The following is a 27,632-nucleotide window of genomic DNA, read 5'->3' on the forward strand; positions in this document are numbered from 1 at the left end:
TCAGGGTCATACGTCACATGAAAACCAAAATAATTCCAAACGCCAGATCTGAATGAGGGTGGGGGAGGTCCATGTTGCAAGGAGAGCTTAACTTCTGTCTCGCTAGCTTGCCCTGCGCTCTTCCTTCTGACTATGCTGTCTGTGTTGAGCGCTCAGTGGATCTGCGCTCGACAGTGCAGCCTAGGCGGAGTAGTCGAACGCAGATTCACTGAGCGCTCAACACAGACAGCATCGTCAGAAGGAACGTTGATAAAATAAATTACAAATGTTGTATTGTTCGATACATATGCGTACCGAACCGAAAGCACTGTATCGAACGGTTCAATATCGATACGAATATCGTTGCACCCCTATTAAAAAGTGTTTTATTTTTATAGTGATTCTGTCAATGACTGGGTTTTTAATAATATCCCTAAACCAATGCTGGAATAACTGTTACACTCAAATTGCTGCTCTGTTGTGGAATTAAATAAATGTTTTTAATTTAATTTTTTTTTAAATTTTGTATTAAAAAAAATAATTGGCATACATAACTGTTTCTTTTATTTTACTGTTTTTCTGTTGAATGTTTTGGCTTTTTATGAGTTTGTTTCTACAGCATAAATATTTATATATCTCTATGTAGATATACAAATCATTAACAGCACTGGTAATTACCAAAATCCTGTTGCATTTTTAATGCTAAAATATAATTATTGTTTTACAAAAACACTTAAAAATATTAAAAAGCACATTATTTTTGATCACGATTTCATAATCACAGTTATTGCATTCGTGAACAGAAAAAATATGTTTAGTGGCTGAATGTTCAGATGATCTGTTCTTTGAAGCAAAATTGTCTCTGGAAGCCATTCTTCAGGAGGGGAAACACAGAAAAGGCTGAGGTATGCCAAATTACTCAAGAACTGGACTGAAAATCAGTTGTGACAAGTCTACTACAGTGAGTTTCTACAGCCTTCTGTAAAACACAGTGGAGGCTTTGTAAAGGAATGAAAAGCAGCCAACATCCAAAGAGAGGTAAATGTCCTTCAAGAAGCCTGGAGAACTATTTCTAAGGACTGCTTGTTTTGCACAGGGACATAAATATCACTATAACTAAGCCGCAGGTTTGCATCAGAACTAAAAAGTGCATACTTGAAGAACACCACCTGCCAAAAAAGAGATAAAGTGCAAGAGCATAATTAGCAAATGCAGAGCAAAATCATTTGTTATAATTCCACATTTGGGAATGTTTTTATTCTTACCGTTACGTCCCCATTCATAGCATTCTTAAGATAGATCTTCATATTTAAATAGTGAAAGAGTACTGAGTTCTCTGTTTGCTCAGATGCAGGTGTGCCAGGCTATTGGAATTCTTGTGAAGATTTATCTGACATGTGCATTAAGAAACAGCGAAAGAATAAGGAGTGTGATGCGGTCTGCTTGACCTTCAGTTATTGACGCTTCTCCGTCATCTTTTACCTTGCTGTAAGTGCATACGAAAAGCTCTTAGCTGATAGTGATAATAATAGAGATTATATGAAACTACAGAGTGCTTGGATAGCAGTGAGATGTTAAGCAGGGGCTGGTAGTCGTGACAACATAAGAGTTCTCAGAAGTTGACACCTGCCTGATCTCACAAGCAAATAATCCCAGACTGCAAAGTCTTTGCCCTGTACTCAAGGTGAAAGAACACTTTTACCTCGGTCGCCAACTTAACTCATCATTACTGATCATTCACAATAATCAAACCATCAAGTTTATGTTTTGGGGGGCGACAGCAAACATAAAGCCAAGTTGTGTCAGATTCCTAAAAACAAATAAAAGGCCAAAATGGATAAAAAGTTTGTGATTTTGCATTAATTACAAGTCACAAAAACAATTTTATTTTTCCTGTCTTCATTGAGCAACTAAGTCATCACTCAGTGCAAGCTGGAACAAAAATTAAGTGGACTCTTTAGTATTTAGTAACTGGTAGACTCTTGGGCACAGCGTGCTCACAAGTGCAGTGCTAACATGCTGATATTTAAAAGGCTGTTAACCTTCTTACTCCCACACTGTACAGCTGAGGCTGATGCAAACAGTTCATTTCGCGGATGTTTTGTCACAAACCGTTTTTTTTTTTAAATGGATTACTTAAAATGTAGACCTGAAAAGTCTTTGAATTCAGATGTTTTCACTCCCACTGCCACAGCACCTAGCCATACCTGCCTTTAAAAACATTTGTGAAAGAATGGTTTGGATGTCACTGTTTCAGCAAGTTTGGGAAAATTCTTCCCTTCCCTTGTAGATATTTCATTTTTAATGTAAAGTGGAAGCACCTAGAAACTACAGCATCTCAGACACTAAGTAACAGACACTAAGTAACAGATGCATACCTCTGGCTTTACACTTGGCACCATTGCACTGATAGGCTTTCTTTTCTCTTTTTTTTTTTTCTTTTAAGCGCAACACCTATAATTTAGCTTTCACTTAATGATTGCAGATCACAGTTTAGGAGGCATTAGTAGCAAAGTAATGACTATGGGGAAGTCATCATCTCTTATTAATTATGTAATACTGAGAGGAAAAAAAGTCTATTACATAACTTTATTGAATGGTGCTGCAGAGAAGTCTGTGGTCATTATTATGCTTCAGGTATTATCAGCACCTTATTATTCCAGCCTGTTTGCCCGCAGATACAGTATGTGTTCCATTCAGGGTGATTTGTAATAGCTGATGTCTCAGCAGAGGAGTGAAGGAGAGGGAATTAACTCCATCATCAGGGATCTCTTCAGCCTTTGTGGCAATGAGCACAAAGCCTGCCCCGAATACACAATGGCCAATTTGCTTTGATGGATCAAGAGTGTACAGATGGCATTCAAAGATGCCATGTGTTCAGCTCAGAGACCCTCAACATATATGATTTTCAAGTGTTACGAGCAGTCTCTCTATTGTAAATTGTCTAAAACATACTTGAAAGATGACCTTGAACAAAGTGGAAACAATCACTTTTCAGTTTACTGGCATCTATTATAAAAATCGAATTGGCTGAAATGGGCAACTTGTCAAAAATAAAAATGCTATTGTTTCCCTAATCAAGCTGAAATCATCGCCAGTGTTTTCAGTGCCTTCAGTTCTGAGCGGTTCATTCCCCCGTAACCTTGAAGGTTTTCTCTCGTTTACTCTCAATTCTGTCAGGAGCGGAAATAAAGCTTAGCAGTTACTTTTCACTTTCTTCTTCTTCACTTCTGAAGCTGTATAGGTCACATGCGCCTTCATAGCATTTTTCTGGTGTTACGTGTCAGTGACTCAGCCCATGCAGTCCATTTGGGAAAGCCCATGCTGTTTCCCTAATGCATTTCTGGGAACAGACATGTACCTGTTGTAATTGTTTTTTCACTCCATTTTTGAAGTACAGGTGTATTATGCGATCACAGCGACCTGAAAGCACACCGGCACAGGAGGAAAGGTGATCCCGCTCGATGTGTGATATTCTACTACTGTCAAGAGCAAAATATGCAGAAAGGTAGATATTGGATGCCACTGCTGATACTCATTTGGATGACCTTAGATGCATTGTGTTTTCAGTTGAATTAAGCTATTATTCTAAACTAAGGAAACCACTTACTTTAATTGATTCTGGTTTACACAAGCTGCACACTGTTCAAGTTTCAACTGCTCATGCATCACTCATAATTACAAGAGCACAAATATTCACAGTGTGATATCCACCTAATCTGCAAAAAGTCATCATAGCTCATCTTCCAGCAAACACCGTGATACTGTAACACAAAAAGTGTAGAAAGAGAGAGAGAGTTCTCAGCAGATACGATGCAGTCGCTGTCTTTATTAAGCACACCCTGCTAGTACGGGGTTGGACTCCTTTTGTCTTCAGATTGATTACAGTGATCTCATTGTAATGTTCAAGAAACCAGTTTGAGGTGATGTGAGCTCTGTGACATGGTCCATTAACCTGCTGGAAGCTGCCATCAGATTATGGGTACACTGTGGTCATAAAGGAATGGACATGGTCAGCAACAATACTCAGGTTCGCTGTGGTGTTTGAAAGATGCTCAGTTGGTACTAAGGGCATGAAAGTGTGCCAAGAAAATATGGCCCACACCATTACACACTACCAGCAGAAACCTGAACTACTTTTACTAGGCTGGATGGATCCATGCTTTTCATGTTGTTCACACCAACATGACCCTATCACCCGAATGTTGCAGCAAAAATTAACATTCATCTGACCAGGCAACATTTTTCCTCTTCATAGCTGACAAGTGCGGAACTCAGTGTGGTCTTCTGCCACTGTTCAAAGGTGCTCTTCTGCATACTTTGGTTGTAATGACAACCTGGATTGAAGCAGCCCATCAGCACATCATTCTTGACCACGTCTATAAGACTAAATATGTTGACTTGCTGCAATGTGACTGATTAGGTATTTGTGTTAAAGAGCAGCTAAACAGGTGTGCCTACTGAAGTAGCCAGATGTGGTGCACACCCTGGACAGATCACGAGTCTGCCCCACACATTCACATCTATGGGCATTGACGTAGTCCCACTGAGTGCTTTTGGACGGAGGAAGCCAGAGTAACCAGAGAGAGCATGCAAACTCCACACAGAATGGTCCCGGCAAGACGGTGAACTTGAACCCAGGCAACAATGCTAGTCACCGTGCTGCCGGGCTGACCTATTTCTAGTGCTAATACAATACAAAAAAATTGATTAAATGCAGCTCATATTCACTATGAAATTGAGAAACAGAGCAATCCACACCTCCTTCGTTGGCTGACTTTTTGATATCCTCTCTGCAGTCCACACAGCTGCTCAGGGAAGTCAAATTTCTCTCTCCATCAGTGTCAGTTAGATAAAAGCCAATTCAAAGGAAATGAGGCTGCACTGTCTGTGCTCGGATGGAGTGAACAGCATCTTTGAGCGACTGACTGACTGATGTGTTTTTCTACCAAATGAAGTGAGGGTGTCTTTTTTGTTTCTTTTCCCCTTGTCGTGTGGAGCAACATGTGGCTTTGATGCTGATTTGGATTTGGATCCAAATGTAAAATTAGCAATAATAGCTTACCTTCAAGAAAGGGAACCTCATTAATCCCAAGCTGCACACGCAATTTTACCCCAACTCTTTTGCATCAGAGGCAGAGATGCTTTTATGGCAGGAATACGATCGCTTTGACGTCAACAAGAGTTTGTAGTTCTTCTGTTGCTGCAGCTGCCTGAATAGACGCCATTCAAGCAGGCAAACATGAATGGCAAAGATGATTTATAAATGGCGCTGACGTCTGTTGCATTCATGCGCATGTATTAACGATATTGGACAATAAGCACACATGTAAACTCAGGGGCCGGCAGCAGCGGCTACTTCCGTTAAGGTGCACATCTCTGTGCAGGTGAGTCCATAAACAGACAATGAAAGAATGAGTCAAAGGAAGAGCAAGAGGAGTCATTCACCATACTACACCCTGTGACTCAGGACAGCCTTACACCGAGACAAGACACCCACATCATCGTCAGACAGACATTTAAACCACGAATAAAAATGTGTTGCTGTGTGAGAATAAATTGGTAAGCAAGTTATTTTCTCCATGACAGCATATTTAATCAGGAGTAGCAGTTTCTCTGACAATTTGTGCTTTACATTAAACATTTCAGAGTTTGTCTAGTGCCAACAAAACACCACACAACAAAGTGATTTTGTCATCTTGGTGTTTAAATCACGCAGAAAAAAGAAAGCTTTCCTTGTGAATGTTTGAGCTGAGATTTACATAAAAGGACATGAATTTATTAGTTTATTTGTGTGTGTGTGTGTGTGTGTGTGTGTGTGTGTGTGTGTGTGTGTGTGTGTGTGTGTGTGTGTGTGTGTGTGTGTGTGTGGCTCTGCCTCTTTTTGCCTCTGTTACATTATCTTCTTTTACCCTGACATTATAGCTGAAAGTTCACCTCTATGGAATAAAATGTTCATTAGCCTCTAGAGAAGATCTTTGTAAGACTTTTCTTAAAAGATTTTAAAATTAAGACAGCAAAGGGGGAGATATTACATTTTGCTTTTTCTTGGCACCCGAGTTAATTGTAAAGTAACTCGAGAGCTCAGAGCTTTCATCAGAGATTTGGGAGTGCTACTGGTGACCAGAGGTGTGGACTCGAGTCACATGACTTGGACTCGAGTCAGACTCGAGTCATTAATTTTATGACTTTAGACTTGACTTGAAAAAATGTTCTAAGACTTGTGACTTGACTTGGACTTTTACACCAATGACTTGGGACTTGAATTGGACTTGAACCGGTTTACTTGAAAAGACTTGATATTTTACCCCAAATATAAAATTTAACATGCATATTATATGGAGATTGAAAATGTGACGTCATTCACGGGTAGAACCGCAAAGGATTCTGGGAACTCGTGGCAAGCGGTACTAGCGCACGCAGGCTTTCAATTAAAATCAGTCACACAGCGATAAAAAGAAACACAAAAATGTCAAGAAGCTGTTGTATTATTAACTGCAATAGCCGGTCGCATGACAGCCACGGGAAGCCGACGGGTAAAGAGATCGGTTGTTATCGGATTACGTCGTTGAAGAGAAATTGTTCGAGCCATGTTTCCGAAGTAACAAAGAGGCGACTGGATTGCAGCCATTCAAAGATCAAATATAACGTCCTAGAACCCTCCAGCTCACAGGTTAGTCTGCTCCAAGCATTTACACAAAGGTCAGTCTGCTGTTGTAGTTAACACGTCATTTTTCTTAACATAATTGGTGATATAGGTTACAAGCAAGTCTGGCACTGAACAGAAATTGTCGCGCTATGCTCCTTTGTTTATTGTGCATAAATAGTGAATTGTCCTGACACAATATTGCGTTTCGCTTCTGTTATTATGGTACATTGACAAAAACATATACTTTTATTCACAGGATAAAACAGTTGTTTTGTATCACTAATTGCCCAGTACGATTACAGCATACAATATTATTGTCACTGCTACATTTCTGTGATGCTACCAGAAATTATTTCCACTACTAATTAATTACCGTTGAGCTCAAAGGTCCTATTAATAAACGGTTAACGAATGTGTATTTATGACGACGATTTGTGAGACTGGTAAACTTATGATACGTACGATGGTCTTTCGTTCTACACGGTGCATTTCAAGGTCCTGCACCCATCCGTCGGTAAACTGTACCTGGGCTTGTTGCAGTGACCTGAAGTTACTAAACTTCATGAGTGTATGCACTCACTCCAAGAACCGTATAATTATAAATATGCATATAAATATGCTACGATGAGATAGCTGACTTCATCTAACTAGCAAATGTTTTCCAGGCTACGTTGGTGATACAGTTTTTTTTTTAATGTGTATGATATTTTTGTCATGCGATTTTAAAGCTGGTCCTACAACCGCATCCAAGAATAACATGCAGCTTATCTCAGAACTGTCGGTGAAAATTATTCTTGGAGCTAGGTTTAATTGAGCTGCATTTTAAAGAGGTGCAATTTCACAATTTGTGTATATTTTCTAAGTTCACTATTTTGTATGTGTTGAGAAAAACACAGATTTTAAAATTACATGGTCTAATATTTACATTTAGCATAACTGCAACATTATTTTTTCGTTTGTTTTTTTGAATGACTCGAAAGGACTTGAAATTCAAAGTTTCAGACTTGTGACTTGACTCGGACTTTTACACCAATGACTTGAGACTCGACTCTGACTTGCCTGACATTACTTGAGACTTGACTTGAGACTTGAGGATAAAGACTTGAGACTTACTTGAGACTTGCAAAACAATGACTTGGTCCCACCTCTGCTGGTGACTAACGAAAACAACCAGTTTGCCAATGACAGCATATTAAACTGTCTTGGTTCTTCTCTCACTGCTCTTAACTCCAGCCTCCATCCTTCTATTCTCCATTTATCTACCAGATGCCCTCAGATTTGCTTCCAGATCCAGTCACCTGGCTTTGTCCCCTCCTTATTAATGCCCGTAAAGGCTGATCTTCAGCTTTACCATGCACCTGCTTCCCATTCAGCATTCCCATGAGGAATGCTCAGACCTCTACATTGGAGAGACCAAACAGCCACTTCACAAGCGCATGGCACAACACAGAAGAGCCACCTCCACAGGACAAGACTCAGCAGTCCATCTGCATCTTAAGGATAAAGGACACTCTTTCGAGGATGCCAATGTTCACATTTTGGACAGAGAGGACAGATGGTTTGAAAGAGGAGTGAAAGAAGCCATCTATGTCCACTGTGAGCGACCATCTTTGAACAGAGGCGGGGGTTTACGACACCAACTCTCTGCCATCTATAATCCAGTTTTGAGATCCCTCCCCAGACGCCTTAACGCCCACTCACATCCTGGGCCATCTGATTTCAGGAATTCGCATGATAAGGTGGGGCCAGGTTTCACAATGAACACACCCGAAACTCTGGCTGATTGGAACCCACACCCAGTTTCACACCTTGGCTCAGGCGATTAGAGGATCATCAGGGGATCCTTTTGTCCCTCTGTGGGGGGAAACTCCCACTAGGTTTATATCTGGGACTCTCCACCATTTGACCTTAGAACTGAAGAAGCTTCTCGGATGAGAGGTGAAACGTCTTCAAGCAACTTAAAGAAGTCCAGACGCTTTTCTTTGCAAGCTCCTTTGACTACGATGACCTGGATGACTGAGAACCTTCACAGACACTTAGGCAACAACTGGTGTCAATTTGGCAGCCAAGGCAGGAAAACTAGACAGTGGCTCAATGCACTTGAGTTGGAAGTTAGGATTTAAGATACTTAGAAACAGCCAACTACAAAACATGCAAACTCATCTGTGAAAAAGAAGTGGATTGCAGGGGGCACCTAGCAACAATCAGGGCTTGCAGTTTACTCAACTATATTTCCACCTCACTGGTGAGGAAGTGTTGTGATTTTGCCATATTGTAAAAGAAGACGCATTAACTGTCAAATGTCTGGTAGGAGATTTCTTGCACAAACATGATACTTATTAGTCTGAGTGGGGTTTATTTTCTGTACACTTTGAATAGACAATTTATGCGAAGGGAAACTGAAAGTTGATGGCAATATCACTCGTTTCACTGCTATTTGATCTACAAAAACTATCACAGATATTTTTTGATTAATAACCTTTATTATAATGAGTGTCACTTCACAAAATGTTCGCCTTGATGCTAGAATGTGAAGGGATCATTGAAGATATTGGTCACATGATGATCCAAAGTGGTGGGATAACAAAAATTGCCATTTGTCAGAACCCTCAGCAATCCAACCTCATAGAAAGGAAAATCAAATTCCCAGTTTGCTTCTGTTTACTGTTAGGCTTAGCAATTTCATTAAAGCTAAGAGGAGCCGTTTCTCTTATTTGTACTGATTTTCAAAGCAATAAAAAAATGTCCTTTGGGTGATTTTTATTTCAGCTGCACACCTGTGGATATACTTGGTGTTTCAAAGGGGATTAAATTACTGTTTTTATATTGATATTTGGCATCTTTGTACATAGAACTGCTTTGAAAAAGCTACATATTTACAATAGAAAACATCATTGCAAAGAAACCGGTCATTGGGTTCACTGGGTGGATTTGATGCCAGGACTCTCTATACTGTGTAATCTAAAAAAACAAACTGGAGGGATCTGAACTGGTGTGGGTCTGCTCCATGGTTTCATTCTTTTGGCACTTTGAGTTATACACAGTTATAATCAAGAAGGTGAGAGTTGGTTTGGGGTATAAATGAGGCTTAAGAAAATGCTACTTTTATAAATAAAGCCTCAGTGTGACATAAGAATTCGCTTTTTGAATAAACACAGTGAAATTTCATGTATGTGAGCAAGTGTTGTTTATGGAATAAGACAACTCCACCGAGGAAATGCCAGAGTTTAATGTGACTATAATACAAGCAGCACTGCATAAGACACAATCAAAAGCCTGAATATATTTCATAATACAATCCAGATATCAATATACTTAAAAGAGAGTTATATAATTGTTTTGTCAGATTTTGATTTTATATCACAGCTGTTTTAATACAGGAATCAGAGTCAAAAAGCAAGCCACACTAAACAAAATGACTAAAAGTTGTACAAATGTGTGTCTCTCCAGAAACTTACAGTTAGAAAGAATTACATTTATTGCATTTACTCACAAAATGGTATGTGCATACATTTGGTTTTACCATACTGTTTTTAATTCCATTTTTATTTATGAGAAAAAACATTTTACTGAGCATGGAGTAGATGAATTTTGAAGAAAAAAAAAAGAAAGAAAGTTTAATCCATAAATCTACATTTCAAAATGAAAATAAAACATGTAAGAAAATAGCCGTCACATTACAGTTACAGTATATTCATTGTACTCATGAAACAGTAAATACCAAAGGGAACGCAGGGATAAAATTCTCATAGAGCCTAGAAATTAAAAGAGCTCACAGCGTTAGCAGTAATAATAAAAAGTACACAAATAAAGCAGAATAAAAGCTGGAACCACTTAGTCTGTATCCTCTGATCTTCTTCTCCTGTACTTAGATATGCCTAAACATATGATTAATATTGATCAGTAGTCTATAATTACTAAAACAGTTATACTGTAATTTGGGGACTGCAATAAAAAGTGATATCAAACTGAAAATACATTCTTGATTAAAAAGAAAAATGTTGTTCATTAACTCTTTTTACAGAAATCAGTAGCTATGTTCCCTACACCATCAGGATGTGGTTTCCAAGCACGTCCTATTTAAAAAAAAAAGAAAGAAAGAAAGAAAGAAAGAAAGAAAGAAAGAAAGAAAGAAAGAAAGAAAGAAAGAAAGAAAGAAAGAAAGAAAGAAAGAAAGAAAGAATCCTGAGTCCTTTGTGGGTATAATTATCTGTGCAGTCAGCAATACAGTGAGCAAAGTCATCAACTGCATCTCTGTCAGAAAAAGCCTCGACTCTCACATCTAAGAGCCTCAATGAGAGCGAGGGCAAGACTCGGATGACCCTGATTACCGGTATTTGCTGTTCTCAGGAGAAAGATGGTGCTGTGGACTAAAATCTTAAGCAGAGTATTTGTGGTTACAGAGAATACCGAGCAGTACTGTATTTAAAGCTCTCATCTTGTGTAGTTTAAATTATTTTGTTGCACTGAGATAAAGCTACTATACGGTGATTTGGCACATCACATATATTGTACAACATTAAAATTCTTCATTTCCATTGTTCTGTTGTTTTCTTGGTTACAAAGATGGCTACCAGGAAAAGTACAACAATCATCGGTACATTCAACAGCCAGGCTGATTGATACAGCACAACACAATCTGAAAACTGTTTACGTAGCATCATAAGCAAGTACAGCAAGATTTCCAAAGACATATGTGAATATAAGCTTTAGCTTTTAGTATTTACAACCAAATGTAATAATAAAATACATTGTTTCTCAAGCAGAGTGCAACTTAAATAGTAGGTCTTTTATTTTTAATCTACGGTGAAGGACCATCAGCAGGGATGGACAGCTTACTTGAAAAATGTTACTCATTTAATACTCATGTATATGATCCTTGTCATGAGTGCAGTTAAGATGTACCTTATTTAACAACCCCAAAACACACACAGTGATGATTACAACTTCAATATGTAGAAAAACAATTAAAAAAATCTTTTAGTTCCAGTCTTTCATATTTTTTCCTCAATGGGAGGTACAGCAGACTATTTGCCAAACAGATGGCTGTGATACTGACCACAAACTCCAGAGGTCTATTACACAAAAATATTGTCTGTAGTCATATGAAATTTGCTTTAAGATGATTATAAAGCATGTTTGATAGTTCAATCAAATCAAAACAGGCTCTTAAACCCTAAAGATGGACTACGGGGATTACAATCAAGTCATTGCCAAATAAATTAAGACAATGTTGATTTAGTCTATGGGCACCTATAGTTTCCTGGTAAACTAGTTTTGGCACTGGTTTTAATTCTCAATCTGGTGTCTGTAACAACAGACAAAATAAAGAAAAGTTATCCACTACAGAGTTAAATATTAGCCAACTTTCATTCAACTTAACTTGAAACAAAATTGTATGTTTCCATGATATTAGTGAGTCATGCTTGCTAATCTTTTTTAAAAAGGGCCTTTTTGGTACTAATTTAACTAGAATTCACAAGCACATTAGGACTATTAAAGACCTTCATATCCTAGACCCTTTTTATGAAACAAAAGAGTAGCTTTTTAGAGTTATTGCGCCATAATCACACTCCTGTCTTCGGAAAACCATTGTTTGCTTTCACTGTCCAGGTTTTCAGGGTTAACATTAGCATACCAAGCTAAAAGTAGTTAGCAACACGTAAACTGGGCTTAAATGTGTCTAGTTTATGACATGTAATTTGTAGAAACAGTTTTGGATGTAGCTAGGAGCCACCTGTTTTAGAAACAGCTAGCTAAGAGGAGCTCATTCAAGCTAGCTCAGCTAGCATGTTATCCTATACCTCTTTCATCACTAAAGAAACAAAGATGGCAAAACAACCACTGGATCAGATGCATGAATTTTGTGATCCTTTACTACTTCTTCATTGAATAATCCAAATCCTGCAAAATCATACAAGTATTTATTTATTTATTTAAACAGACTGTATTACAGGTATATATATGTGTTGCTTCTTTTAATACAACTCTTACTTTTTATGAAAAATTTCCACTTATTGGACCTGCACCAATCTTGTTTTTCTTTTCCTCATGCAGAGTTTTAAATTCATTGATTTGAATAAACTCACTTTCTACAGTTTAAGAGAGGTCACTGTCGAAGAAGGATGACTTTTTCTCAGTTTCAGACAGGTTTTTTTTTTCCATTAGTGATGACATGTACAGTAGCAATCACAGCCGGATCAAAGAGGCAGTAATCGTGTCCTGCAGTCACTGGTGCCTTATCCCCTCTAGTCCAGGTGAAATTAACAGCGCTTATGTGGAATATTACAGCTTTCGCGATATCCATGCGACAGAAAAAGAAAAAGTCAAACATTTGTGCAGTTAGTTGAGGGCGGCGTATCCACTTTGCTACGAATGTCCTTGATGTCATTGAGCGGGGAGTCACTGGTTCTAATCTGGCATTTAAACACCTGCTTATAGGCCTTTCTGAAGTTCTCCGACAGGAAGGCGTAGATGACCGGGTTGACTGATGAATTGCTGTACGCCAGGCAGTGTGCAGCCACCCGCAATACAAAGGAGGCTTGGTTTAGCGGGAAGGTCCCAAACTCCACCCAGAGGTGAACTACATGATGAGGGAGCCACGACAGGCAGAACACCACCACCACCACAAGCACCGTCTGAGCAGTCTGGGATCCACAAAGGAAAGGGAAAAAGGTAAGATTTTGTCAGTATCCACAAGGATAACAAATACAGAATTTAATATTCTATTTAAGCTTGAAGTCTTGTTTACGATAGAAGAATAAAGCTTGGAAAGTCATTGATGAGATAGTGGCATGTTTGGGACCAATCTGCATTGTAAAAATTGTGTGAGATCATTAACATCCTATAATCAAGTTCCTGCCCTCCAGTAGAAGTCTTTGAGACCATGCTCATTTTTAAGTATGCATTGCTTGAGAAACATTATGAGTTATTTTTGCTAACCAATATCTTAGATTTTGGCAGCAGTATGCACATCACTGCATTCTTATCTCTGCATCAGCAATGGAAGTGTGTGGAGAGATCTGTCAGACAGTCCATTGACAGCAAGTGAAAGAGAGAGAGAGTAAGCAGGCTCTGGCTTCAAGCCAAACTAAAGTGCGCTTCAGGAGACTTTGGATGACTAATGTCCAACAACTCAGAAGATAATGGATTAATATTCTTTGTTGATATGCCATTTTTCTTTGGCCTGAGGATCGAGGAGCTCATCACACATCAATAAACCTTCTCATACCCCCATTTACATTTAATCATTTTAGAGTTTAACAGTAAATACTGAGAACTTTGCACTGATAATATTATGATCCCATACCACAGACTTTAATTAATCAACATTACATAAGTGACTTTTAACATCTCTACATGCACATTTGGGTGATTCCTATTTGCAAATGCTACGTGTTATTTTTGTTAGGTTTACTCAGTAGCATGGCAATGTGGCATACTTGTTTAATTCTTAAATCTCATGACAGCTGTGTTGACTGTTCTGTTCTTCTGTATTACAGCTGTTTTCCCCCAAAAAAGTTAAGAGAGTTTTGAACATATTTATCAATTAGAAAACAATCAACTTAAGCACAGTGCCCAAGGCAAATAGTGCGTGAGCAGTGGATGAAGTTAACAAAGAACTGGTATGAACAAAAACAGCAGATCTGACCTTAGACAGCTGTTTAAATATTTTCAAGTACGGCCTAAAAACCTTGAAAAAGCAGACGTACTGTAAATGCCTTTTCACCCGACACTTAATGAGTCACTGGTGGCATTTCATCCACAGTCTGTGTCATAAACTCATTTCTGTAGCTACTTACAAAACCTGTAAAATGATGTGACAGTTATCATAAATCAAATTGTAATCGGAAGATTGCCGGTTCAAGCCCCGGCTCGGACAGTCTCGGTCGTTGTGTCCTTGGGCAAGACACTTCACCTGCCGCCTACTGGTGATGGCCAGAGGGGCTGATGGCGCGATATGGCAGCCTCGCTTCTGTCAGTCTGCCCCAGGGCAGCTGTGGCTACAACTGTAGCTTGCCTCCACCAGTGTATGAATGTGAGAGTGAATGAATAGTGGTATTGTAAAGCGCTTTGAGGGGTCCCGAAAAGCGCTATATAAATGCAATCCATTATTATTATTATTAAATTTACATAATATCCAAGAAGAAGAAATTAAACGATGTTATTCTTCCTACAAACAAAAAAAAAGGAAGAAAAACTAATTACATGCTCCTTGATTTGCTGAGGTAGTAAGAAGATTTATTGCAGGGCTAATTACTTCTCATCAAAGATAACGGAAATATTGAAAATCCTGAATCAGGAATTCAGCTTTCCAAGTTTTGATGGGTATAAGTTAGAAATAATATTTAGCCAACCATCTGAGCAAGTAGCTGTCAGAAGTAACAGAGCTGATGTTAAGTGTAAAGTGAAAATATTCTCAACTAAATGAATATGAGTGCACAGATTTTCACCTCATTGGAGAGCATTCTGAGATGCAGTATTTTTACTGTTATGAAAAATGAAAAGCCTAATATGTCATTTCCTTGTATGACAACTATGCAACCTACAAGGTTTTTAAAAACATTTTTATGGCAAGCACAAAAATGCCAGAAAGTTGCTAAATCAGCTGACTGTAAGGTCTCGATGGTAACCTAATTGTTTTGGTGTTGTAGATTTCAGCATTGCTGTTTGGTTCAGTCTAAAAAGGCACAATCTGTAAAGCAGAAAAATGACACCAATGAAGAAGTGCCAAAAACTGAAGTTCAGCTCGGTGCCACTTGACTCCAAAAAGCAAGTCTTTCGCCACAGACTCCTGTTTTGAAATGCTCAACTTTACAGCATTAAAAAGTATGATTACAGCCTATTAAAAAAGACAACTCTGAGTGGGGTGAACGTTTGTAGAATTTTTAATGGATTATCTGAGTAATTATGGCTTGCTGTGTGGAAATGTGTGCTGTGTGTGTATTACTTAGCAAAAATGTGTTGCTAGCATAGAGTTTAGCTTGCTATCCAAACTAACGTGTTTGCTATTAAAGCAACAGTTCATACTCTCATCTAAATGTGGTGCTTTTGATCCAAAAAAAAGCTAACATGACTGCCAAATGCAGAGTTTTAAACCAAATGGTGATATCACGGTGGATATGTCTTTTGGTTGGTAATAGCAGCAGGCAGCAAGTATTCACGGGCGCTAAAAGAACGCTGCTGTGTGCATCGTTAGAATCACTGTTAGGAACTTCTGAGCATAGTGATGGAGTCAAACATTCCAGCCACTAACCTGACTCCAGATACTGTTCAGTGCTGTGTGTATAGGCAACATGTTCACATGAGCGACTTTAGAGTATAATGCTATTTTATATGGCTAATATTTGTGCGGTCTGATGAAATGCCCTGCGATCCTTATTTAACTGTAACAAAATACAGTACTGCATTGATAAATTACAATAAATATAGTTTTAAAAAAATATTTTACCAGTCACATGATACAGTGGGGCAAAAAAGTATTTAGTCAGCCACCGATTGTGCAAGTTCCCCCACCTAAAATGATGACAGAGGTCAGTAATTTGCACCAGAGGTACACTTCAACTGTGAGAGACAGAATGTGAAAAAAAAAATCCATGAATTCACATGGTAGGATTTGTAAAGAATTTATTCGTAAATCAGGGTGGAAAATAAGTATTTGGTCACCTCAAACAAGGAAAATCTCTGGCTCTCACAGACCTGTAACGTCTTCTGTAAGAAGCTTTTCTGTCCCCCACTCGTTACCTGTATGAATGGCACCTGTTTGAACTCATCATCTGTATAAAAGACACCTGTCCACAGCCTCAAACAGTCAGACTCCAAACTCCGCCATGGCCAAGACCAAAGAGCTTTCGAAGGACACCAGGAAAAGTATTGTAGACCTGCACCAGACTGGGAAGAGTGAATCTACAATAGGCAAGCAGCTTGGTGTGAAAAAATCAACTGTGGGAGCAATCATCAGAAAATGGAAGACATACAAGACCACTGATAATCTCCCTCGATCTGGGGCTCCACGCAAGATCTCATCCCGTGGGGTCAAAATGATCATGAGAACGGTGAGCAAAGATCCCAGAACCACACGGGGGGACCTGGTGAATGACCTGCAGAGAGCTGGGACCAAAGTAACAAAGGTCACCATCAGTAACACACTACAACGGCAGGGAATCAAATCCCGCAGTGCCAGACGTGTTCCGCTGCTGAAGCCAGTGCATGTCCAGGCCCGTCTGAAGTTTGCCAGAGAGCACATGGATGATACAGCAGAGGATTGGGAGAATGTCATGTGGTCAGATGAAACCAAAGTAGAACTTTTTGGTATAAACTCAACTCGTCGTGTTTGGAGGAAGAAGAATACTGAGTTGCATCCCAAGAACACCATACCTACTGTGAAGCATGGGGGTGGAAACATCATGCTATGGGGCTGTTTTTCTGCCAGGGGACAGGACGACTGATCCGTGTTAAGGACAGAATGAATGGGGCCATGTATCGTGAGATTTTGATCCAGAACCTCCTTCCATCAGTGAGAACTTTGAAGATGAAACGGGGCTGGGTCTTCCAACATGACAATGATCCAAAACACACCGCCCGGGCAATAAAGGAGTGGCTCCGTAAGAAGCATTTGAAAGTCCTGGAGTGGCCTAGCCAGTCTCCAGACCTCAACCCCATAGAAAATCTGTGGCGGGAGTTGAAAGTCCGTATTGCTCGGCGACAGCCCCAAAACATCACTGCTCTCGAGAAGATCTGCATGGAGGAATGGGCCAAAATACCAGCTACTGTGTGTGCAAACCTGGTAAAGACCTATAGTAAACGTTTGACCTCTGTTATTGCCAACAAAGGTTATGTTACAAAGTATTGAGTTGTATTTTTGTTATTGACCAAATACTTATTTTCCACCCTGATTTACGAATAAATTCTTTACAAATCCTACCATGTGGATTCATGGATTTTTTTTTTCACATTCTGTCTCTCACAGTTGAAGTGTACCTCTGGTGCAAATTACTGACCTCTGTCATCATTTTAAGTGGGGGAACTTGCACAATCGGTGGCTGACTAAATACTTTTTTGCCCCACTGTAGGTAAACATTTTTGTCTTGATACAAGTTAGCACTGGCCAGAGAAATCTTTCTGACCCCAACACAACTACACACATAGACACAAAGACACGGTGACTATGAACAGGTTCTCACAGTTTTAGCGCAGTATTACAGTAAAAGCAGGGTTTTGTTTGAATGGTGTCCATAAAACATTCACATCTTCCCCTAAACCCACAGAGAGGCAGTCGTTAGGTTATTGTAAACGACTGCAGCAGAAACACCTTCTGTCATAAACTTTTAGCTCATCACTCAAGAACTGATTTACCTAACAACCCAAAGGTGATTCTTTCGAGTTTTTAAAGTCAAAAATGGACACCAAGATGACTTTTCTTCAAAGAGAAACACAAGAAAAACTGTTATCATGTTGGGAAATTATCATTTGGCAAGTTTGTGCTACATTTTTGATATTTCCACAACTAATCATCACTAGTAATCAAAAAATATCATTTGGATTCACAGTTTTCTGCAGCTCTTTTTAAATGTTCATTCAACATTGTTCTCATTACTCCCGAAGTCACTGGGAAATTACTGCATGCTGTTGGGTGTCAGTCAATTCATTCAGTCTCCCAGGCTTCAGATATGCATATTACAGCCTACACACATTCTTAAATAATTTCAGAATGACTTGGCCAAACATTTATTTTTGTAATTATCTATAACCATCTGTGTTTTCCATCTGCATAACAGACTTAAACTCCTAAGATTTAACACTGCTTACTGCATGGCTCCTCAACCTCAGATTTAAAACAGAGAAAAAAATCCAGACACATATAATCAGAAAGGATTTGTAGCATATATGTGACACATATATAAAAAATCAACTCCTTGCAAAGACCTTGCAGAAAAGAAAGGTTCGTATTCCCTATGGTTTCCTAGATTTGTGTGTTGACAGTGTGTTGTGTTGTGACTTTTGAAGGCTGTGTGATTCCTCCTCTGTGAGGCTGAAGTCGATAAGAACATTGGTTGTGTTTCACAACAGCCATGGGAGCAACCTTGGTCTTCCCAGCTGCTTTTAACAAATATATTTCACCAGCCTGACAGAGAGCAGCTGAGACCTAAGTTAAACCCATTTCTGCACAAATTCCCTTTGCTTTCACCAGATGCAATTTATTCTTTTTACCTGTTGATTTTCATCTTTTATGGAGGGAAACCCTTGATAATATGTCTGTGTGCTAATAGTATGAAAAAGAAGATTAGAACCAGAATGTCAGTCGGATTTTTGCTCATCTGGCTCATCAGGATTTGATATGTTTTAGACGTAATGGATTTAATCAGCATTTTGAAAAATATGCAGATTTTCATTCATGTACAGTAAACTGATAGGACTCTGATACCTCTCAGTTATAGCCTACAACCCAGAAAAAGTGGGGAACAGCTAAGTTCACTGATTCATTTTATTGGGGTGTTATTTGTGGGATTATTTTTGACAGGCAGTAAGATGGAGACAACAGGATGTCCTGAAATGGTCTGCTCTTACATAACATCATCTTATCGCAGATTAAACCTTCAGGTCAGCTTTCAAGTTGTAATTGTGAGCCTGAGAAATTTGGTGTTTTTTGGACAAAACAGTCAGGTCCATAATTTACTGGACAAAGATGCATTTTTTTTTAGTTTTGCCTCTGTAAACCACCATAGTTAATATGTGATTGAAGTACAAACCCACAGCTTTAATTCAAGAGTCTGTGTATGTTCCCAGTCATCAAAGTCATGGTAGTCTAGGCCCTTGAAAAGAAGAAGCCTCGTGGATGAGAGGTGAGGCATCTTCGAAAAACTATAATAAGTCCAGTCGCTGTCTTTTTCAAGCTCCTTGGACTTTAATTCAAGAGGTTTAACTTGACCCCAGAGGGTTTGCATGAACTGAGGACTGTTTTAAATAGAATAAGAATTGCAGTGACTGCCTGAAGTCTTGAACTCATGGACATCATGTCTTCCTCCTTTGAGATGCTTTACATTGATTTCAACCACCTTCCGTTGCTGCTTGTTTGTGGGTCGTTTTGTATTCAGTCTTGCATTTATGAACACAAAACGCTGCTCAACTTGGTCGAGCTCAGGTGACTCCGTTGGCATTTGAAGAACATTCCATGTCTGGGACTTTAGAAACTTGGATTGCTTTGCAGCTTTCGCTTATAAAACCATTTGCACTTTGATGCACTGTCTGATTGTTTTTGCAGCATTTTGCTGAATCTGACCAGAGAGTTTTCTTCATAATTCATCCTCCTACTTCTATCAGCGGTCATGTCATCAATAAACACCAGTGATACATTTCTACTGACAACCATAAGTTGTCTCCTCCAAGTTTTTACAGATAGTGCTGTATGCTTCACATCATGAGCTGCTTCTTTCATTCTCCATACTGCTCACTTGAGGTTATCCTGGTACAAGTTCATCTTCGTTTCATCTCCCCAAAGATTTCTCTGAACTCTGCAGACTCTTGTAGATGTTTTCTGGCAAAGTCTAAACTGCTGCTAGCGTAGCCAGTGGTAAATCTTCTGTTCTTGCATTCATGAAGGCGTACCGAACTCTTTGAGAGTGTTCTTTAATTGGTTAGATTTTGCAAAGTGGTTTATCTTTGTCATCATGAACTTTAGTTATCTTCTGTTCTTACAGTGTTGCTGAGCTGGCCAGTTCATTCATTCTTTTGAAAAATGAACCAGATTATTGTTTTGGCCTCTCTTCAAGTTTTATGCTATCTCTCTGAGAGGTTTGTTTTGTTTTTTGGCCTCCCTTGCCAAACATCTGACACCGCCTTAGGTCTCATATTAAAAATACAGTGAAAAGCTATCAACTATAAATTCAACACTTTGAATTAACTTCAGATATTGTCCATCCCTCCATCCAGATAATGTGTCTGCTTCTTTTTTCATGAAAAACAAGGTAACGCTACTTACCTTCTCAGTCAATTGTCCAAATACTTTAGAGCCTCTGAAAATGGGACACTGTGTATATAAATTGCTGTAATTCCTTAACCAGTAAATTATCATTTTTACAAAGCTTCTTGAATTAAAGCTTAAAGTCTGCACTTCAATCATATCTGTTTGAATTAAAATCCACTGTGGTTTATTTGTCTAACAAAGTATAGACCCAACAGTATGTGCTACTTTGTTATATGAATTATGTTTTCAATAAATCTGTGGGAAAATGTCTGCAAAGCCCCCATAGTTTTAATTCATAGCCCAGTTTATACTGTTACGACAGGAAAGAAGTTCATTAGCACTGTACGCGGGTAATAGCAGCTTCCAGTATTTACTGTATGTTGAGATAAGCTAAGCCACCTCCTCGCTGTATTTTTAAAGGACTGATAAGAGATTTTTTTAATTAAATCAAGAAAGCTGTAAAGCATATTTCCCAGCACTCCAAGCTGCAGCCCAGACTATTCTTCATATAATATGACCAAGCCACTGTGGTTAAGTTACTGGTACCAGCCAAGTTAGTCTCTGAGTCAGGCTGCTGAGAAATCAACCAGGGGTTTGATTCACTGTTGTGCTTGTGCCAGAACACGTGTCAGTCCAAAAATAGTTTCCTCTTGAAAGTGTGTTTCATTTAGTGTCTGCCATTTCACACCATAAGAGGAAAGACAAAGAAGTGTAAGTAGCTTAAATCCCTCTAACCTGTTTGTAGATTAAATGATAGAAATAAAAGTAATAAAGTAATAACCTAGAACAGGGGTGTCGAACTCCAGGCCTCAAGGGCCGGTGTCCTGCAGGTTTTAGATATCACCTTGGGTCAGCACACCTGAATCAAATGATTAGTTCATTACCAGGCGTCTGGAGAACTTCAAGACATGTTGAGGAGGTCATTTAGCCATTTAAATAAGCTGTGTTGGATCAAGGACTCATCTGAAACCTGCGTGACATCGGCCCTCGAGGCCTGGAGTTCGACACCTCTGACCTATAAGGACTGTAGGTATTACTAAACACTTCTCCTAAGACACACTGGACTAATCAGAGAGATACTGCCAAGGAAACACAAAACATGCATATTCATCAAAAGTGCATACACATGATCCAGTTTTCAGTATAAAATTCTCATCTTTGTCAGTTTTACACCGGCTTGTATTTTTCCTCACTGCAGCTGCTGATTCCCTCTGAAAGTGTGTAAAAGTGCTCTCTTCTGACATTCATTTTAGTCTCTCAGTACCTGCAAACGTAATTTATGTATTACAGGGTTTAATGATTTGTTGGACGACCATTTATCACAAAGTTATTGGTGTGACAATCTCTTCCAGGACTCCCCGCATAGCAAACACAATAAATCATCAGAACATCAGAAATTCCCGATTCACTTTCCACAGTTGTTTAGGTTTCAGGTCATAAAAGCATGTTTCTAGAGAAGTACGCACGAAAGCACATGTAAATCCTCATCGGTCCATCTCCCCAACTGACCGGGAGTCTGTACTCCTGGCTTTGTAACATTGTAAGCAGTTATCAGATGCTGTGACATATAACAGACAGACGTATCGGTAATCAAGTAGGCGACTGCAGATAGCTACTCTCAGGAAAGTCAAATGACCTCCAAAGAGTATGATAGTCTAGATGGCAGCTTGATTGTGCATTACCTTTTGGCCATCAAGCTCAAGTGCACCAGTTAATAGTACACGTACACAATATTGCATTTATATTTATTATTCTGGCTACAAGGGAGAGTCGGAGGTAATGATTTGGTGTATGGCTATTCCTGCACCAAATTATAGGTGCTGGACTGTGGTCGGCCAAATACTTGAGTGAATTCTTATTCTTTATTCAAAAAAATGAATGCATAAACTATCAATGGCTATACTATAATGGCTATTCCCCAACCACCCAACACATCGCTATGATACGTACCTTTTTCTTTGATGCCTCTGACTTTTTGGACATATTTCTTAGTTTTTTGTGCAAGTGATTTAACACCTGTAAACAAGGGATACAGAAGTCAAATGTACATTTCTTTAGCAGTAATTCCTCTAATTATATCACTGACCTGTGTGAACAGCCTTTTCTTACCTTTGCATAACAGAAAGAAATGAGCAGCAGAGGCAGCACATAACCAAAGATAAACGTGCAAACCACATAGATCTTCTTCTGGTTCTGATCCGGCCACACTTCCCAGCAAAAGGTGTGATTTTCCCCTCTCTGAAAAATATTCTGGTAATACATGATAGGCGCAGCCATGGCCAGGGAGAGTATCCAAATCACCACCACACCAATAAGAGCGTGCTTCGCCACCCGAATAGAGGACGACTTTCTGGAGTGAACGATGGCAATGTATCGGTCCACTGACATAGCGGATAGGGTGAAGATGCTGACCAGCATAGAAACAGTGAAGAAGTAGTGGATGAATTTGCAAATAAACGCACCGAGCACCCAAGTGGGCATCATGTAGATAGTGGACTGGAAAGGGATGCAGAAGAGCAAGTAAGACAGGTCTGCTATGCTTAGGTTCAGGATGAATATGTTGGTGGTGCTTCGAGGTTTTCCCGGTTTGCTCCGGGCCAGCACGGTGATCACCATGGAGTTGCCCAGCACGCCGAGCGTAAAGATGAGCCCGAAAACCAGAAGCGTGATGAAATTATCCGTGCCGATCCCGAATAAAAGTTTCTCGTCCTCCTCCTCCTCCACACGGCTGAGGTTCCAGGGCTCTTCCAAGAGCCAAACAGAGTCTGTCAAGTTCATTATTTATTCTTTGCTCTTCGGATTAAGTTAAAAGGTAAGCAAAGGCACCTGCAGCTGGTCTGTGCTGCTTCATTGCACGGAATTTTCTGGGCAAGGGTTTATGGTCAGGTACGTTTCCATCAGCGTTCCTGCAGACAGTATTGTTGCTCTCCTGTGTCTTTGTGTCGAGACTTCGGTAAATCCCCCTCTTAGCTTTCTATATTATATTTGTGTATATTTCAAAGCGATCTCGGTTTTTGTGCAGCGTTAAATCAGCTTTGCAGCTGCGCGTTTTGGAGTCGCTCTCCCGGCGCGCACCTGACCCGAGCGCGCAGCGACCGCGCCGATCCAGTCTGTTGCCTCTTTCTCCGCGTCGGGACTTTTTCCTCTCAGATTAGAGCAGGGGCTGGGCTCTACCGCTGCACGTCAGCATCAATACCACCTCCCAAGAAATAGGGGGGGAGCGAGAGAGAGAGAGAATTAATGGAATACTGTTTATTCTACGTGTTTCCGAAACCATCCCATTAAAACTGAACGTCAAAGTAATTTTCCTTGTCAGATTCAGTTTGTTTGTGATACTTTACGGCCAAGGTGCAAATGCTGCTCTGATCACAGGGCTGGTCTGTCAAATGTGCAATAAACCACAAAACAATATCGTTCGCCAGTCATGGTCTGATTGGCTTAAATGGCTTTTATCATAGAAAGAAAATAAACTGCCGAAACATGTTATAACAAATGGTACTTGGTTGCAGTGTCATTTTTATAATGTCTGCCTTATTTCACCCAGTAAAAAGGAAATGTACATTCTGATGCACTTTTCTGATTAGGAAAGCTCTCATTTGTCTTATTTGACCAGTTTTTAAGTTTTGGTTACTCAATAATATGAACAATAATCAAATCACAAGCAGACGAAGATTGTTTAGCAGATGTTGACCTTAGTGTGCATGTGTGTGTCTGTGTGTGTTCCCTCAGATTGTTGTGATCCCTCAGAAGACTTGGGGAGTCTTTTTTCAAATCCAAGTTGACAAGAATGTCATGCATGAACTGTTAACTTATTGTTCTGTGAATAACGTGGCGGAAAAGCGACTAAAAATACATTATGGAAATAACACAGGGGCACGCTGACTTTTTTCCCTCTAAACAGCAACAGTGAAAATAAATTAATACCAGCCAATTTCCAAGAGTCCAAAGTGACATTTTCAAGTCGCTTGAGTTGTCTTGCAGGCAGCAATCAAAAACTAGAAGATGCGCTGTGTACTATTTAAAAAAAAAAAGCAACGACAGAAATGCTGCAAATTCTTGCAAGAGAAAAGCAGTTTGACCGTTTTATTTTTTGCAGTAAAACTGCAAAATATCTGCCATTCTGCTAATAAATGTAACCACTAATCTCCAGCATTACTCAGGATTTTTAGAATTTGCTCTTCATCTATAGAAATGTATTATTGTTGAGCACTACAGGTGAATCTCAGTGAATTTTAACCATGCATGCTCAGTCATCCTTACCTGAATGATTGAGCATGCATACAACCAGTTAATAAGCTCAAAGACCCTTAACAAGAATTGTACCTGATGTGAATTGCTTTAAATAAAGAATGAGTCTACCATGGTGCTCCTTACCCTCGTGCTGATTAGGAAAATGGATTTTACTGTGTCGCCTTTTTAATCCACTCTGTAATAAGTCAGCTGCTTGCACATGTGATTTTGTAAATTGTTGCTTGTTTATAGGTGAAGTAGCTTCAATATTGCAATATCGTTCATTTGGAGCCACATTTGGAGCTTCCTTGAAACTTTTAATTAAATCATTCAGACATTTTTTCCTTTGTGTGAGCTCCCGTGGGAACTTTTTATACAAAGCCAATTGCAAAAACGTTGGGAAAATGTTTCCAAAAATGTAATTAAAAACAGAATCCAGGAACATATCAGCCTATTTTAAATTTCATGACTGTGTGTTTCATGTGGGTTTTTACAAACTTTAGACAGGGTCATGTTTACCACTGTGTAGCATTCACTCTTTAACAACATAGACATTTGGGAACTAAGGAGACCAGCTGCTTGACTTTTGGGAGAGAAATGTTATCCTATTCGTGTCCAATACAGGATTATAGCTCCTGGAGTTTCTTTGATGTGTTTTCCTTTTCATCATGCTCCAAATGTTTTCGGTTGGTGAAAGGTCTGGACTGCAGGCAGGCCAGTTCCTCACTCTTAACTCTTCTGGTATGAAGACACGCTGTTGTGATAGATGCAGTGTGCAGTTTAGCATTGTTTTTCTCAAATATGCAAAGCCTTCCCAGAAAAGTCCCCACACTATCAGAGATGCAGGCTTGTTAAAAAGCTGGATGGCCAATCTTTGTCCAGAAGACAATTTGTTTATGTTTTCCAAAAGCAATTTCAAATTTTGAGCACAGAGCAGTATTTCACTCTGCCTAAGTCCATTTTAAGTGAACCTAGCAGCATGATCTTTATATAAGGCTTCTTCTTTGCATGACAGAACTGTAACCTGCATTTGTGGATGGCATGGAGATTTGTGTTCACAGACAGGGCTTTCTGGAATTGTTCCTGCACCCGTGCAGTCATGTCCATGTTTTCAATGTAATGCTGCCTGAGGGGCCAAAGATCACTGGCATCCAATACTGACTTTCAGCTTTGTCCCTTGTGTATACAGAGATTTCTCCAGGTTCAAAACACTAGAAGTATTTGCAATTTTACATTGGGAAACATTATTTTGAAATTATTCCAAAATATTATTTCGTAAAATTTAGATGTAGTTCTTTTTTTTCCTTTTTCCTTTTTTTTAAGAGTGATGAACCTCTGCCTCTTTAAGATGCTCTTTTTATACCCAGCCATCTTACTGGCCTGTTAGACATTTGAGAAGTTTTCTATGTTCTGTTACGATTGAATAAAATACATGCTTGTGAGATTTAGAAATCAATGCATTCTGTTGTTTACATTTTACACTGTCTTTAATAAACTTTTTGGGAACTGGATTTGTAATACACTGTATTACTGTTTGCCTTTCAATGACACAGACAGGAAACATCCAGGAAGAAACCACTTCTGGCATCAGCCTCAAATCCTGAAGGAACTAGAGATTTTCTTGGAAATATGGCCATCCTTTTTGATCTCAGCTACACATCTGCAGAGTGTTATTACTGCATCCTGCACAGCTTGACATTACTGTGTTAGCAAGTAGGCACCGACAGAAATCAAGACGGACCTTTGCTGAAGCATGCTAAATCTTTGAATTGGACATATGGCTGCGTTGTGTCAAAGTCATTTGTTTACAGTCTTTGTAATTAGTTTATTGCTATCAAATGCAGCAGGTTAAATTGGCAGCATATTTGTTTCACGATGCTGTTAAGCTACTTGAAAGGTTACTCGCATCCATCTAACTTTACAGCAATCTGCCGCCCCTGCCTTGAATGTCAGGCAGCCCTTGTTTAAATCCAGTTTGCTGCCTTCACCTGACATATTTCATAACGTGGACAGACTTTTTTTGTCTTTTTTTTTAATGCATTTACAGCATGTGGCAAGGACTCCAGACCATCACAGACTACAGGACCACCAAACCCTCCCCCGCATCCTCTGATGTCTCCTTCCTCAACGAGCTCAACAACTTTTATGCTCGTTTTGAGCGAGGGAACCCCACAACCACAACCAAAAAGCAGACATGACGCCAGACCACCAACCTATGACTCTCTCCCCCACCGATGTAGGAGCGGTGCTGAGCAGGATCAATGTCCACAAGGCTGCAGGCCCTGATGGCATCCCCGGGCGTGTTCTCAGAGCGTGTTCTGGGGAGCTTGCAGGAGTGCTCACAGACATATTCAATCTGTCCTTGGCCCACGCTGTGGTACCGGCCTGCTTCAAATCCACCTCCATCGTCCCGATACCCAAAAACTCCAACCCATCTTGCCTCAATGACTACCGCCCAGTAGCACTCACCCCCATCATCACTAAGTGCTTAGAGCGACTGGTCCTAGCACACTTCAAATCCTGTCTCCCCCCCACCCTGGACCCCCACCAATTCGCATACCGCCGGAACAGGAGCACAGAGGATGCAGTCTCCATCGCAATGCACTCTGTCCTCTCACACCTGGACAACAACAACACCTACGCCAGAATGCTGTTTATAGACTTCAGTTCAACATTCAATACAATCCACCCCTCACAACTCATCAGGAAACTGACAGACCTGGGCATCAGTTCCCTCATCTGCAAATGGTTACTGGACTTCCTGACCAACCGCCCCCAACATGTCCGGCTGGATAACCGCTGCTCATCTAC

General features: G+C 39.7%; 1 protein-coding gene across 1 annotated transcript; it reads right to left on the reverse strand.

Annotated features, from left to right (window-relative positions):
• Positions 1 to 9,842: 9,842 nt before the first annotated feature.
• LOC146563668 (galanin receptor type 1-like) lies at positions 9,843 to 23,696 on the reverse strand. Its single transcript, XM_085290907.1, has 3 exons — positions 22,701 to 23,696; positions 22,542 to 22,607; positions 9,843 to 13,275 (listed from the first exon to the last, which is right to left on the reverse strand). Exons 1-3 carry the CDS (start codon positions 23,367 to 23,369, stop codon positions 12,955 to 12,957), a joined length of 1,056 nt encoding a protein of 351 aa, XP_085147033.1. The 5' UTR covers positions 23,370 to 23,696; the 3' UTR covers positions 9,843 to 12,954.
• Positions 23,697 to 27,632: the final 3,936 nt, after the last annotated feature.

The sequence above is a fragment of the Mchenga conophoros genome, linkage group LG11 (genome assembly GCF_057382185.1).
Source record: "Mchenga conophoros isolate Kocher_MC1m ecotype Shallow Benthic linkage group LG11, M_conophoros_male_GT1.1, whole genome shotgun sequence".
In the NCBI taxonomy this organism is placed as follows: Eukaryota; Metazoa; Chordata; class Actinopteri; order Cichliformes; family Cichlidae; genus Mchenga; species Mchenga conophoros.

What these genes read in the sequence shown, in the direction of transcription:
- LOC146563668 (XM_085290907.1), bottom strand. Translation starts at nt 23,369, where the DNA reads ATGAACTTGACAGACTCTGTTTGGCTCTTGGAAGAGCCCTGGAACCTC. An exon ending in TTTCTTTCTGTTATGCAAAG is followed by an intron (nt 22,608 to 22,700) that starts GTAAGAAAAGGC and finishes CCTTGTTTACAG; the next exon opens with GTGTTAAATCACTTGCACAA. An exon ending in CAGAGGCATCAAAGAAAAAG is followed by an intron (nt 13,276 to 22,541) that starts GTACGTATCATA and finishes TGTGGATCCCAG; the next exon opens with ACTGCTCAGACGGTGCTTGT.